General features: G+C 43.7%; 1 protein-coding gene, 1 long non-coding RNA gene and 3 other non-coding genes across 9 annotated transcripts; all 5 read left to right on the top strand.

Annotated features, from left to right (window-relative positions):
• Positions 1 to 580: 580 nt before the first annotated feature.
• On the top strand, positions 581 to 7,746 carry LOC112263754 (small VCP interacting protein). 5 transcript variants are annotated; one of them, XM_024440355.2, is made up of 5 exons: positions 581 to 664; positions 1,075 to 1,138; positions 1,668 to 1,718; positions 4,289 to 4,399; positions 7,239 to 7,746. In XM_024440355.2, exons 2-5 carry the CDS (start codon positions 1,076 to 1,078, stop codon positions 7,251 to 7,253), a joined length of 240 nt encoding a protein of 79 aa, XP_024296123.1. In that variant the 5' UTR covers positions 581 to 664; position 1,075; the 3' UTR covers positions 7,254 to 7,746. The 5 variants fall into 5 exon arrangements, with proteins under 5 accessions (XP_024296123.1, XP_042178521.1, XP_042178406.1 ...); XM_042322587.1 differs by having other exon boundaries at positions 609 to 664; positions 1,018 to 1,138; positions 7,239 to 7,745; XM_042322472.1 differs by lacking the exon at positions 581 to 664 and adding an exon at positions 671 to 822.
• A 3,645-nt stretch (positions 7,747 to 11,391) lies between these two features.
• On the top strand, positions 11,392 to 13,942 carry LOC112263873. The gene is made up of 4 exons (XR_002955556.2): positions 11,392 to 11,540; positions 12,071 to 12,152; positions 12,399 to 12,474; positions 12,713 to 13,942. It is a non-coding gene; the product is annotated as an uncharacterized LOC112263873 (long non-coding RNA).
• LOC112261860 lies at positions 11,870 to 11,939 on the top strand. Its single transcript, XR_002955232.1, has one exon. It is a non-coding gene; the product is annotated as a small nucleolar RNA SNORD38 (small nucleolar RNA).
• Positions 12,193 to 12,281, top strand: LOC112261902. Its single transcript, XR_002955242.1, has one exon. It is a non-coding gene; the product is annotated as a small nucleolar RNA SNORD60 (small nucleolar RNA).
• On the top strand, positions 12,544 to 12,632 carry LOC112261905. The gene has a single exon (XR_002955243.2). It is a non-coding gene; the product is annotated as a small nucleolar RNA SNORD60 (small nucleolar RNA).
• Positions 13,943 to 15,438: the final 1,496 nt, after the last annotated feature.

Raw genomic sequence — 15,438 nt, 5'->3', positions numbered from 1 at the left:
CACATGAAGCTGTTAATGTCATGATATTATATTTTCCAGGATATACTCTTGTAAAGGACATGTACAGTAGTTCAACAAATTGTACTTGTTTTTTTTCTCTCCATTTTTATTGGTTTGAAGGAAACAATTTACATGAACAGCACTCGGTGAGATCGTATTATAATTATTATAATTCCTAATTATATGGTACATCCTCTCTAGCTCCCAAATAATGTTGCAAAGGAATGTCATTCCATGAGCAACCTTAGGTCACATTATGGAGAACATGGTTATGGTTTGAAACTAGGACTACATCATTTAATTTGTTTACAAATTAAAGAGTTTCCTATGATTAAAAACATAGAAAATGGGGTAGTTTGTTGGCTATGATAATGAATCCAATACAATTCCATTCGTTTTGAATTGATTTGCTGCACACCAGCCCCAATGGAAATGGTTGCGTTCCAGGTATATTTTAATTTATGTTTTACAGTATAGCTGCGCACATGAACAGATCTCATAAGCGCTGCAAAGGTGCGACCTGTCACATATGGGTAACGTCCCCTCCTCACCACACGATGGCAGTCGTGTGCACCACAGTTTCTCTCACGCCTGATCGGACTAAGGGGGTTGTTTCATATCACAACGTTTTCTATGGGTGCAACGCAAACGCAAAAACGCAAAGGTGAGAGTCATGGGCCCAGTTCTTGTATGTCCTGGAACATAGCCCATATTCTGTGTTTACATGGGTGAAGTAGCTAAATTAGGTCATCTTTTTTTCTCCGCTGTCTTTCATATTGAACGTTTTTTTTTTCTCCAAATGACGCGTCGTTTCAACAAAAGGTTATTTTGGATAAATAGTAGTTAGTTAGCAATACAACTTGTTAGCAACTGCTTAGTTATAGTAGCTAGTAGTAAGCTCGTAGATTTAGCACAAGCAGGAATGGCTAGTTAGTTAGCTTCGTCGATATGCATAAAAGAAGCTAGGCAATTTTGCTAGTTGTAGTTGAGTTTTTTTAATTTTATTTTTTATTCTAGTCAACTAGCGAGAAAACATTCAAAACGGATACTAACAAATTGATTGCCTTGCTCAAGTATGGGGATGTGCTTGTCGTGCCTTGGTGGAGCTGGAGACGACGTGGTACCGACACCAGACCCAGTAAGTTAACTAAGCAAAACTACAAAACTGTCCTTGTTAATTATAACATGTTCATTAGCTAGCTACTCTGGGTGTATCCATTTTCTGTCCTTCGATCAACCGAACTAGTGCTATCTAGGTGTGCCAGAGTGTTGGTTATTGACAGTAAACATAGCTAGCGAGGTATCTACAAATTTTTATTGTTCTATGTTTATCTTACCAGACTAGCTACCAAGTTTCAGACACGCCCCTATCTGGTTATAGCCTGGGTACCAGTCTGTTTGTGCCAGTGTGCCCCTCCTTGTCATTCCTGTTACCAAACATAACCTGGTCCCAGATGTGTTTGTTCATGTCAACTTGGTTACATTATTCGTCTAAGATATATTATTTTTGACAACGTCTCTCCCCGTGTTATGGAAGTTATATGAATGATAACTGTAATGCTCATTACCCTCTTCCAATAGTTTGAAACCACAGATATCCTATAAATCCCTTATCTATGTAATTCTATGATTGAAACACTCAACATCATGTTCTGCTTCCTTCCCAGGAGACGAGGAGATGTCAGCTAGCAGAGGCAGCTGAGAAGAGACAGAAAGAGGTATGACTGGTTTTGACAAGTGTTCACGACACCCATATAGCCTAGGCCTACACTGTTACACTAAGGGCTGGTTTCCCGGACACAGATTAAGCCTAGTTCTGGAGAATCTCAATTGAAAGTGCTTTTCAGTCCAGGACTAGGCTTCATTTGTGTTTGGGAAACCAGCCCTTATATAACCTACACATGGTGGTCCTTTGTGACTTAGTTGGATTAGCGTGTGGTGAGGTTGTGGGTTCATTACCCACCGGGACCCTATACACATACCTTTGTATGCACTCACTGTACCATAAAAAATCACTTAGGATGAAAGTATCTGCTAAGTATCACACTGGATACTACCACTGGCCAGTCAGTCTCAGCAGCCAGCCACTCTCCCTGCCTTCTTATTAATGGAGTTTACTGAGACAGAGTGGAGCCTACTGGGAGAATCAAATCAAAGGTGATTTGTCACATACACAGGATACAGCAGGTGTAAACGGTACAGTGAAATGCCTAGCTGCAAGCTCTCCTCAACAGTGCAGTACAGAGATCAATAATAATCAAACGTCAAATCAAAAATAGAACAAGCGATGTAAAAGGAGTATCATGGAAATAAGAATAATAACTTATTGTGGTAGAATGTGTAGACAATATGATATATTATATACAATATGATATATTATATACAATATGATATATTATATACAATATGATATATTATGTACAATATGATATATTATATACAATATGATATATTATATACAATATGATATATTATATACAATATGATATATTATATACAATATGATATATTATATACAGTATGATATATTATATACAGTATGATATATTATATACAATATGATATATTATATACAATAGGATATTTTATATACAATAGGATATATTATATACAATAGGATATATTATATACAATAGGATATATTATATACAATAGGATATATTATATACAGTATGATATATTATATACAGTATGATATATTATATACAATAGAATATATTATATACAATAGGATATTTTATATACAATAGGATATATTATAGACAATATGATATATTATATACAATAGGATATTTTATATACAATAGGATATATTATAGACAATATGATATATTATATACAGTATGATATATTATATACAGTATGATATATTATGTACATTAGGACTGTGCTATGTCAAGTATACATGAACATAAATATAAACGCAACATGTAAAGTGTTGTGTCCCATTGTTTCAAGTGCTAGAGGTGTCACTACAGACCCTGGTTCGATTCTGGGCTGTATCACAACCGGCCGTGATCGGGAGTCCCATAGTGCGGCGCACAATTGGCCCAGCGTCGTCTGGGTTTAGGGGAGGGTTTGGCCGGGGGGGGGGTTAGGCCGTCATTGTAAAGTAAGAATTTGTTCTTAATATATGAATGAGTGTACCATCACTCATTCATATATCCTTATGTACATATTCTTTATCCCCTTACACTGTGTATAAGACAGTAGTTTTGGAATTGTTAGTTAGATTACTTGTTGGTTATTACTGCATTGTCGGAACTAGAAGCACAAGCATTTCGCTACACTCGCATTAACATCTGCTAACCATGTGTATGTGACAAATAAAATTTGATTTGATTTGACTTGCCTAGTTAAAGGTTAAATAAACAAAAAATACACGTCAAGTATGGCTTATTTACAAGTAATAAAGTGAATTGTGAGAAGGCAGAGAGAAGGTAAACCCAGTGGACCTATCCTTTAAATAGTTTTCACACTATTGTTCTGACCCAAACCCTACTGTGCTGACTCCAATCTTTTACCAGCACAGTTCCAGCAGCTACGATAGATGTGCTGTGTGAGCCGGTCAGCGCACTGCAGCTCGGCTCGATTCTATCGTGTGAAAAGGGTAGCTTATATAACTAGAGACTTTAACTAAGATATCCAATCTTTTGTTGTTTGTACCCTTGTTGCAAGGCTACTAAAGTCTCATCAATCAATGTTTAGACTGGTGGGTATTTTTTTTACTGTGACACAAATTCTTCAGTCAAAGCCAATTGTTTCCAACAAATGAAACATGTCAGCCTATTTAAAGCACCCAGGTGAGTATGAGGAGAATGTCTGAGCTCATCTCTTGGAATCTCTGGCATCTTCCACCCCTCCCCCCCCACACACCACCACCCACCCCCTGTCCCCCCACCCCCATCTCCCCACATACACACCCCCACCCCCTTCTCCCCCCACACCCACCCCCAGTCTCCCCCACCCCTGTCTCGCCCCCATACCCCACCACCCACCCCCTTCTCCTCCCCACACACTACCACCCACCCCCATCCCCCCACACACCACCCACACCCTGTCTCCCCCCACACACCACCACCCACCCTCGTCTCCCCAACACACACCACCCACCCCCTTCTCCCCCACACACCACCACCTCCCCCACACCCATCTCCCCCCACACCACCACCCACCCCCTTCTCCTACACACCACCACTAGCTCAGCATTATTTTTGCAACCCTTCCATTTGAGAGACAACCAATGTCTTTAGCCAGCTGCCATTCTGACTTCCCCATCTCCTCTTAGACAACCTACAGGGGTGTCAAAAACCCAGAAGCAGTTGAGAGAAAGAAAAAGAAACAGGAGGAGATGAACAAACAAGAGATGACCACGTCTCCGTCTGGAGGAGGGCTGAAGGTGGGTCCTTTCATCTAGAACACAGATTAGGTGATGTCTGGAGGGGGAGGAGGGCTGAAGGTGGTTCCTTTCATCTAGAACACAGATTAGGTGATGTCTGGGGGAGGAGGGGGCTGAAGGTGGGTCCTTTCATCTAGGACACAGATTAGGTGATGTCTGGAGGAGGAGGATGAGGGCTGAAGGTGGGTCCTTTCATGTAGAACACAGATTAGGTGATGTCTGGAGGGGGAGGGGGAGGAGGGCTGAAGGTGGGTCCTTTCATCTAGAACACAGATTAGGTGATGTCTGGGGGAGGAGGGGGCTGAAGATGGGTCCTTTCATCTAGGACACAGATTAGGTGATGTCTGGCGGAGGATGAGGGCTGAAGGTGGGTCCTTTCATGTAGAACACAGATTAGGTGATGTCTGGAGGGGGGGGGAGGAGGGCTGAAGGTGGGTCCTTTCATCTAGAACACAGATTAGGTGATGTCTGGAGGGAGAGGATGAGGGCTGAAGGTGGATCCTTTCATCTAGGACACAGATTAGGTGATGTCTGGGGAGGGCTGAAGGTGGGTCCTTTCATCTAGAACACAGATTAGGTGATGTCTGGGGGAGGAGGGGGTTGAAGGTGGGTCCTTTCATCTAGGACACAGATTAGGTGATGTCTGGAGGAGGAGGATGAGGGCTGAAGGTGGGTCCTTTCATGTAGAACACAGATTAGGTGATGTCTGGAGGGGAGGGGGAGGAGGGCTGAAGGTGGGTCCTTTCATCTAGAACACAGATTAGGTGATGTCTGGAGGGAGAGGATGAGGGCTGAAGGTGGATCCTTTCATCTAGGACACAGATTAGGTGATGTCTGGGGGGAGAGGATGAGGGCTGAAGATTGGTCCTTTCATCTAGAACACAGATTAGGTGATGTCTGGGGGAGAGGATGAGGGCTGAAGGTGGGTCCTTTCATCTAGGACACAGATTAGGTGATGTCTGGAGGGAGACGATGAGGGCTGAAGGTGGGTCCTTTCATCTAGGACACAGATTAGGTGATGTCTGGAGGGAGAGGATGAGGGCTGAAGGTGGTCCTTTCATCTAGGACACAGATTAGGTGATGTCTGGGGGAGAGGATGAGGGCTGAAGGTGGATCCTTTCATCTAGGACACAGATTAGGTGATGTCTGGGGGAGAGGATGAGGGCTGAAGGTGGGTCCTTTCATCTAGGACACAGATTAGGTGGTGTCTGGAGGAGGGCTGAAGGTGGGTCCTTTCATCTAGGACACAGATTAGGTGATGTCTGGAGGGAGACGATGAGGGCTGAAGGTGGATCCTTTCATCTAGGACACAGATTAGGTGATGTCTGGAGGGAGAGGATGAGGGCTGAAGGTGGGTCCTTTCATCTAGGACACAGATTAGTGTGATGTCTGGAGGAGGGCTGAAGGTGGGTCCTTTCATCTAGGACACAGGTTAGGTGATGTCTGGGGGGAGGAGGGCTGAAGGTGGGTCCTTTCATCTAGGACACAGATTAGGTGATGTTTGGAGGGGGAGGGGAGGAGGGCTGAAGGTGGGTCCTTTCATCTAGAACACAGATTAGGTGATGTCTGGGGGAGGATGGGGGCTGAAGGTGGGTCCTTTCATCTAGGACACAGATTAGGTGATGTCTGGAGGAGGAGGATGAGGGCTGAAGGTGGGTCCTTTCATCTAGAACACAGATTAGGTGATGTCTGGAGGGGGGGGGGATGAGGGCTGAAGGTGGGTCCTTTCATCTAGAACACAGATTAGGTGATGTCTGGAGGGAGAGGATGAGGGCTGAAGGTGGATCCTTTCATCTAGGACACAGATTAGGTGATGTCTGGGGGAGAGGATGAGGGCTGAAGGTGGGTCCTTTCATCTAGAACACAGATTAGGTGATGTCTGGGGGAGAGGATGAGGGCTGAAGGTGGGTCCTTTCATCTAGGACACAGATTAGGTGATGTCTGGAGGGGGAGACGATGAGGGCTGAAGGTGGGTCCTTTCATCTAGGACACAGATTAGGTGATGTCTGGAGGGAGAGGATGAGGGCTGAAGGTTGGTCCTTTCATCTAGGACACAGATTAGGTGATGTCTGGAGGGAGAGGATGAGGGCTGAAGGTGGATCCTTTCATCTAGGACACAGATTAGGTGATGTCTGGAGGGAGAGGATGAGGGCTGAAGGTGGGTCCTTTCATCTAGGACACAGATTAGGTGGTGTCTGGAGGAGGGCTGAAGGTGGGTCCTTTCATCTAGGACACAGATTAGGTGATGTCTGGAGGGAGACGATGAGGGCTGAAGGTGGGTCCTTTCATCTAGGACACAGATTAGGTGATGTCTGGAGGGAGAGGATGAGGGCTGAAGGTGGGTCCTTTCATCTAGGACACAGATTAGGTGATGTCTGGAGGAGGGCTGAAGATGGGTCCTTTCATCTAGGACACAGATTAGGTGATGTCTGGAGGGAGAGGATGAGGGCTGAAGGTGGATCCTTTCATCTAGGACACAGATTAGGTGATGTCTGGAGGGAGAGGATGAGGGCTGAAGGTGGGTCCTTTCATCTAGGACACAGGTTAGGGTGATGTCCTTTTTAGGACACAGGTTAGGTGATGGGAGGGGGGGGGAGGGCTGAAGGTGGGTCCTTTCATCTAGGACACAGGTTAGGTGATGTCTGGAGGAGGTCTTACAGATGCATTATAACTGCTGGTTGATGCTCAGTTGGAGCCGTAGAAATGTTATCGTCACAATATTTTACATATATATTTATGTCTACAAAATAGGAACTTCATACAGGCAATATACTGTTAATCGCTGTGGTCATTCCTATTCAATAACAAAATGCACTTTTTTTCCCCCTTCTGTCTGTAGTGGCAGGTGGGCTAAAGATCGACAGACATGGAGAGATTTATGAAAGTCTCAATCTACACTGAGGTTCAGTCAACAACATGAAGAGTATTGGTACCAGTTGACTTGAAAATGCCTTTTTGGCTGTCTGTCCTTCTAAAAATGTTTTTTATTTTAAATACAAGCTTTTTCAGAGGCAGTAGGATAGTTTGCCATGCTTCGCCTTGGTATAAAGAAAGGTTCTGCTGCTCGATGTTGGCCGTGTGCACCGCAGTACATGCCTCCCCTAATGCCAAGATGTACAAGAGATATGGATCTTTGGAACGGACAGGGTGACTATGACACAGCTATGAGTAGCATACAGTATACACGCTCACAGTACATCTATAAACTGTACCAGGCGTCTTGCCACTCTCTTTCTCTGCTCTTTCCCCCTTTCACTCTCTCTCTCTCCATCTAGTAGTCCTCTGCCCTCTCTCACCCCTTCTCTTGCCCTCTCTCTCACCCCTTCTCTTGCCCTCTCTCTCACCCCTTCTCTTGCTCTCTCTCTCACCCCTTCTCTTGCTCTCTCTCTCACCCCTTCTCTTGCTCTCTCTCTCTCGCCCCTTCTCTTGCCCTCTCTCTCACCCCTTCTCTTGCCCTCTCTCTCACCCCTTCTCTTGCTCTCTCTCTCACCCCTTCTCTTGCTCTCTCTCTCGCCCCTTCTCTTGCCCTCTCTCTCACCCCTTCTCTTGCCCTCTCTCTCACCCCTTCTCTTGCTCTCTCTCTCACCCCTTCTCTTGCTCTCTCTCTCACCCCTTCTCTTGCTCTCTCTCTCACCCCTTCTCTTGCTCTCTCTCTCTCACCCCTTCTCTTGCTCTCTCTCTCTCACCCCTTCTCTTGCTCTCTCTCTCTCACCCCTTCTCTTGCCCTCTCTCTCACCCCTTCTCTTGCCCTCTCTCTCACCCCTTCTCTTGCCCTCTCTCACCCCTTCTCTTGCTCTCTCTCTCACCCCTTCTCTTGCTCTCTCTCTCACCCCTTCTCTTGCTCTCTCTCTCACCCCTTCTCTTGCTCTCTCTCTCTCATCCCTTCTCTTGCTCTCTCTCACCCCCTTCTCTTGCTCTCTCTCACCCCCTTCTCTTGCTCTCTCTCTCACCCCTTCTCTTGCTCTCTCTCTCTCACCCCTTCTCTTGCTCTCTCTCTCTCACCCCTTCTCTTGCTCTCTCTCTCTCACCCCTTCTCTTGCTCTCTCTCTCACCCCTTCTCTTGCTCTCTCTCTCTCACCCCTTCTCTTGCTCTCTCTCTCTCACCCCTTCTCTTGCTCTCTCTCACCCCCTTCTCTTGCTCTCTCTCACCCCCTTCTCTTGCTCTCTCTCACCCCCTTCTCTTGCTCTCTCTCACCCCTTCTCTTGCTCTCTCTCACCCCTTCTCTTGCTCTCTCTCTCACCCCTTCTCTTGCTCTCTCTCTCACCCCTTCTCTTGCTCTCTCTCTCACCCCTTCTCTTGCCTCTCTCTCACCCCTTCTCTTGCCCTCTCTCTCACCCCTTCTCTTGCTCTCTCTCACCCCTTCTCTTGCTCTCTCTCTCACCCCTTCTCTTGCTCTCTCTCTCACCCCTTCTCTTGCTCTCTCTCTCACCCCTTCTCTTGCTCTCTCTTATCCCTTCTCTTGCTCTCTCTCTCCCCTTCTCTTGCTCTCTCTCTCCCCTTCTCTTGCTCTCTCTCACCTTCTCTTGCTCTCTCTCTCACCCCTTCTTGCTCTCTCTCTCTCACCCCCTTCTTGCTCTCTCTCTCACCCCTTCTTGCTCTCTCTCTCTCACCCCTTCTTGCTCTCTCTCTCTCACCCCTTCTTGCTCTCTCTCTCTCACCCCTTCTTGCTCTCTCTCTCTCACCCCTTCTTGCTCTCTCTCTCACCCCTTCTCTTGCTCTCTCTCACACCCCTTCTCTTGCCCTCTCTCTCTCACCCCTTCTCTTGCCCTCTCTCTCACCCCTTCTCTTGCCTCTCTCTCTCACCCCTTCTCTTGCCCTCTCTCTCACCCCTTCTCTTGCCCTCTCTCTCTCACCCCTTCTCTTGCCCTCTCTCTCTCACCCCTTCTCTCGCCCCTCTCTCTCTCACCCCTTCTCTTGCCCTCTCTCTCTCACCCCTTCTCTCGCCCTCTCTCTCTCACCCCTTCTCTCGCCCTCTCTCTCGCCGCTTCTCTTGCCCTCTCTCACCCCTTCTCTTGCTCTCTCTACATTTCTCTCTCTCTTTCTCTGCCATTTCAACTTTACAGATTTTATACCATTTTGCTTACTGCTTTTGTATTTTTTTTCTGACATTTAAAACCATTTTAAAGAATGTTCTCATTCTTGTGACAGTTTTATATGATAGATTTCTCCTAAAAAAATAATATATATATGCTACCAAGTCCTTAATGTTCAACATAGGCCTAGATGATTCATAAAACATTTTCTATTGTATATCAGTGTGGAAAATTAGCTACATTTTATATAACTACTTATGAACCACATTTGAATGCTGTTTTAGAGTTCATGCACCAACACTATTCAATTGACATTTCACTTTAAGGTTTGGTTTTCCTATTGTCTGTGCAATAGAAGTTATTTGCTCCACTTTAGTATTGGTTTGTAATGTACGAAGGATATTTATCTTGATCTCTGCTTTATTTAAGTATAATGAAATTGTTGACAGATTGACGTGTTGTATGAGGTAGTTGGCTGTATCTCGTAGATTTAGAGTTTTTTTCCCCCATTTCAACCTGTGCATGAACAGTAATATTGTTTATGCGTTCTGTCGGTACGATGGTAACATATAGGACTGGAGTCGATTTTTTTTTTTGCCTACTGGCCTTACCTGTCGACCACAATGAGATGGAAGGAAAGAAGCATGCCTGAACTAGCAGGTCGCTAGTGTGTACTTGATGAAGTATAGACTTTTTTACCTGCCTTGCTTTGTACTCGAGTGCTTTTCCTCCCTATTCCCTTACTGCTTCAAGTGCTCTTGCCATTTTGAGGGGCATGAAGTCACGCCAATGTAAATTTTGTAGAAATAAAAGACTCTTGTTGACGCTTTCTCTCTGTGGGGTTTTTGGTTTAAAAAAAAATGGACCAGTTACATTGCATCCATCTTGGAACATAATGTACTTCCTGTGATGATCACTTATCAGATTACACTGGCTCCAGGTTATCTACAAGTCTTTGCTTTATCTCAGCTCACTGGTCACCATAGCAGCACCCATCTGTAGCATGTGCTCCAGCAGGTACATTTCATTGGTCACCCCCAAAGCCAATTCCTACTTTGGCCGCCTTTCCTTCCAGTTCTCTGCTGCCAATGACTGCAACAAACTGCAAAAATCACTGAAGCTGGAGACTCATACCTCCCTCACTAACTTTAAGCACCAGCTGTCAGAGCAGCTCACAGATCAGCTCACAGATCACTGCACCTGTACATAACCCATCCAACTACCTCATCCCCATACTGTTATTTATTTTGCTCCTTTGCACCCCAGTATCTCTACTTGCACACTCATCTTCTGTGCATCTAACACTCCAGTGTTTAATTGCTATATTATAATTACTTTGCCACTATGCTACCCTTATCATACCTCATTTACACACACTGTATATAGACTTTTTATTTTTCTATTGTATTATTGACTGTATGTTTGTTTATTCCATGTGTAACTCTGTGTTGTTGTTTGTGTCGCACTGTTTTGCTTTATCTTGGCCAGGTCGCAGTTGTAAATGAGAACTTGTTCTCAACTAGCATACCTGATTAAATAAAGGTTAAATAAATTAAATTAAATAAATAGTTTTTAGCAGTACTGCTAATAAGCTCTATGGGTCAGTACTGGATCCCAATGTGTTTATGATGGTTATCGTTAGGTAGGAATTCAGCATTATCATTAAAAACATATTTGTTGACTTCCATTCAAATGGAAGTCATCTCTTTGGTAAAAAATACATTTTTAAAAAGCATAAGAAATGGTCAGGGACAAACCCTTCACTGTACACACCGTTTGAGCTAGACATGATGATGACAGTTTTTAAAGTTGCTCGCCATAAAATAAATATTCGTGGGATTTGTAGTCCTTGTAGTACAGATCGTTCTGTCTGACCTACGGGAGCCTCTGTAGCTCAGAACTACAGATGAATAATTGGCTGATTATCCGGCGTACACGCCAGACAGGAAAACAGCCCTATAAATAGTCTGCTCTTCCCTTGCTCGCTCTTTCACCGAGTTAAGACGTCTGTTGGGGAGCATTATGACTATCATTATAAAACTAGGTTATATTTGGCATCCGGACAGAAAATACAATACATCCGTCATAAAATGATAAGATACCTTTGGTGAGTAAGCATTTGCAGACTTGTTGAGTCTAGTTTTGTCATTTATTTTCGCATGCACATAGTTTGCTTCAAGATGGCTAACGTTGGCTATTTTGGCTTACGACTCTTCCAATTAATAATTTCGTGGAAGAATACGTTACCTATGTTAACTAGCTAATGTTTAAAGTAAATTACATACCAACCGGTATAAACTAAACTTCGAAGTTAAAGGTTTTAACGGTAATTAACATTACCCTAGTAATGCCAAGGCTAGTGCCACGTGGGTCCATAGTGCGCTAATGTAAAGACTTTTTTTCCTACACAGCACAACGTTTTAATTATCTTTGGTCTTTCTATGAAGATAACTTTGTCCAGTTCTGCTACTGAATGATGGTGATCGATATTAGTGACTCTGAGAAAGACCTGGGTTTTTAGAACTCGTATTAGTTAACCAGTTGGCTCGGCCTTAATACAACTTTTAGTTAACTGCATGATACGTTAAGTGTCTCAAACTACCATTTGTCGTGTCAGTAACAGGTGTTGTATTTCAGGGGATCTGTAATGAGGGTGATTTTCGGTCTACAGAGGCGGCTGTAGGAAGTCCGTGATATGAAGCTGCCATCACGTCGTCAGGTGAGTCTCTTATTAACACCTGGTCAGGTTTAAGGAGCAGAGCCAGTGATGACAAAACTAAAATAACTTTTCTGACACCTCGTATGAGAGCTGGTAACAGCCTCTGATTCTAACTCTACTCTGAGGCTCTGGTATTAACTATACATATATGTGTTACTGTAGCCTAGGTGAGGTTTTGGATCTACGTTATTTATGTAGGTAGCTACTATGTAGGCATTCATCTTTCTCAAACCTTTCTCCCACCAGGAGTTGGGTGCTCAGTGCTGCAGTCTGGTTGGTCAATCTGAGACCATGTGACCTGCAGTGATCCACCAGCCCTCTGGTAAAGAACCCCTCGTACTGCTCAGACACTACTTTGTCTTCTAGTGATTGTTGGTGTATAGTAGCAGTGAGCCAGTGATGACAAAACTAAAATAACTTTTCTGACACCTCGTATGAGAGCTGGTAACAGCCTCTGATTCTAACTCTACTCTGAGGCTCTGATATTAACTATGTATAGGTGTTACTGTAGCCTAGGTGATGTTTTGGATCTACACTGACCAAGTGTTCCTCTGTTTCAGGTTCCATAGATGGGAAGGGCTTCCCACATACTCCCAACATGTCAAGGGGAGATTACTGCCCACAGCTGGTGTTATCCAATATATGCACTATGTAGCAAACTAAGCATTGTATGTGGGCCAAATCATTAGGTCTTGTAGTGAATGTGGAGATTGGCCAAGGTCAAGAGACTAGACTGTTTGCTTTAACCCTGGATTGTACACTGAAATGGTACATTTGATGATTTAACAGTAGCTGGGGGGGGGGGTGTGAGGTCTGTCTGTAACGCTGCTCTGATTTCTTGATGATCAATTCGTTTAGGCCCTAGTTTTAGCACGCCTGGGCTGCAGTCCAAACACTTAAGATGCACCCTACCCCCTCCAGCCCTCATTAAGTGGACACTTCTGATAACCTATAATGATATCAATGTTGCAATTTAGCAAGTTGTGACAATTTCTTGGTGTTAAGATGGGGGCTGTCTGCAATAGAGCGCTTCGTTCTGATCCACAAAACAATTACTACCGGGCTAGTTTTATCACACCTGAATGACTGCCCAGTTATATATCTTAGTGCCACAAAGGACAGGCAAATTAGTTGGTCCAGAATGGGGAAGTACTGCTGGCCCTTAAAGGGATATTTCAGTCTTTTTTTATGATGCCTTTTATTTACTTCTCCAGTCTGACCTCATGGATATCAGTTTGGTCTGCATCCAGTTTGAAGGAAGTAGCCAGCTATTGCTTATAGCGTTAGCAGATACCACAGACATCTTCATTTCGCTAACGCTGTCTTACAATTGTGCCAGTTAGCTACTTCATTTCAAACTAGATGCAGAGACATAAATGGTATTGAGGTCATCTAACTCTGGAAGTAGACAATAGAGCCCAGTTGTCAAAAGCCTAAAGTTACAATGTACTCGTCACCCCTCGCTCTGCTTGCCCTACCTATAAACTCCAGACTGGCGCACCTGTCTTAAGGTGCTGGAGACCTCACTACAGACACCCTGGTTTGAATCTAGGCTGTGTCACAACCGGCCATGATCGGAAATCCCTTGGCGCGTCGTCCGGGTTTGGCCTGTGTAGGCCGTCATTGTAAATAAGAATTTGTTCTTAACGGACTTGCCTACTTCATTAAAAAAATACTTATTTAAGTGTACCCTACAACTGGTGTCGGCAACGGTATGGTTGATCTCCAGTGTGGAGACTGGTGTTTAGTTGTAATATTTTTATGATGTCAATAAAGTTTTATAACATGTGTTCTAGAACTTTGTGTGAATGACATTGATACTGGATTAGTTTCTAGCTAATGCAACTCCGCCTGTATGATCCATCACTGCTATCCATGCTGTCTCTAATAGTGGCCATTCGCAGTACTGATTTATCAATGGGAATATGTAAAGTAACTCAAATCGTATGTTCGCCAGCCGGCTCTAGCGATTTGCCTGGGAAAGTTAAATGAACCCTTGTCAGTGGTTAAAATAGACTTGGCACAGTGGATGTGTTCTAAGAATCAATCCTAATGACATTCCGATCAAAGACTATGTTCTAAATGAGTCTAATCCTTTAGTCTTCGCTTCAAACCGACTAGAGCTGGAAAGAACTGGTGCATTGTAGGAATTATTTTTTTCTTACAGAGAAATGTTTAAACACCTTTTATGCATGGCTGTTCATAACATTGTGACTTGTAAATGCTTTAGTGCCATATTAACTTAGTTGATTACCATTATGGTGTAGTGCTTTGGTCAAAGCGAAAGGATTTGTGGTTTTACTTAATTTGCTGTACTGGTCAACGATTTATAACGGTGACCTTGATCTAGTCATACATTGTGGCCCGAGCCTATGGAAATTCAACGTGTAGCTAGATCTGTCATGCTAATGTTTACTAGCTGGCCTGGTGTAAGTACTTAGCCAAGTAGCCTAGGACAAGAAATTGAAAGTGTGTACTGTTTGACAGAGTGATATACTTTAGGGAAAGGCAACATGAAAGAGGATATCATTGGCATTTCTCAGCAAGTAGGGTGAGTTAATATTCCTTCTACTTGCACTCACACAAAACCTAAAAGCTTAAAAATCGAATAAAATTCACTGATTACATGAAACAACACTACCAAGCCGCAGCTCGATACTAGTCAGAAAACGGATACTATATCCTCGTTGGGGTGGGATCCGTAGCGGTACGTGGGTCACGCCACTCCAGGTGAAAGAAGGCTGTATTATGACCTATGTGTTGTACCCTATATTAGCCTTTTCACACTTTATATCCAAATCGTAAACAATCTAAATATGTGTGTAAATCAATGTTGCTTAGATTTGGATATGAGGTGTGAATGTTAATATACACTACCGGCCAAAAGTTTGGAAACCTACTCATACAAGGTGTTTTATTTTTTACTATTGTACATTGTAGAGTTTTTATTTTACCTTTTAACTAGGCAAGTCAGTAAAGAAATTCTTATTTTCAGTGACGGCCTAGGAACAGTGGGGCAGAACGACAGATTTGTACCTTGTCAGCTCGGAGATTTGAACTTGCAACCTTTTGGTTACTAGTGCTCTAACCACTAGGCTACGCTGTGAAGACAGCAAAACTATGAAATAACACACATGGAATCATGTAGTAACCAAAAAAAGTGTTGAACAAATCAAAATATATTTTATATTTGAGATTCTTCAAAGTAGCCACCCTTTGCATTGATGACCGCTTTGCACACTCTTGGCATTCTCTCAACCAGCTTCATGAAGTTGTCACCTGGAAT

Source organism: Oncorhynchus tshawytscha, linkage group LG01, assembly GCF_018296145.1.
Source record: "Oncorhynchus tshawytscha isolate Ot180627B linkage group LG01, Otsh_v2.0, whole genome shotgun sequence".
NCBI classification, from domain to species: domain Eukaryota; kingdom Metazoa; phylum Chordata; class Actinopteri; order Salmoniformes; family Salmonidae; genus Oncorhynchus; species Oncorhynchus tshawytscha.
This window is presented reverse-complemented; position numbering and strand designations above follow the sequence as displayed.

Excerpts from the sequence above, each read along its gene's own strand:
- LOC112263754 (XM_042322472.1), top strand. The coding sequence starts at position 725 with ATGGGTGAAGTAGCTAAATTAGGTCATCTTTTTTTCTCCGCTGTCTTT. Across the intron at positions 823-1,074 it reads ACGCGTCGTTTCAACAAAAG|TATGGGGATGTGCTTGTCGT; the intron begins GTTATTTTGGAT and ends GCCTTGCTCAAG. Across the intron at positions 1,139-1,667 it reads TGGTACCGACACCAGACCCA|GAGACGAGGAGATGTCAGCT; the intron begins GTAAGTTAACTA and ends CTTCCTTCCCAG.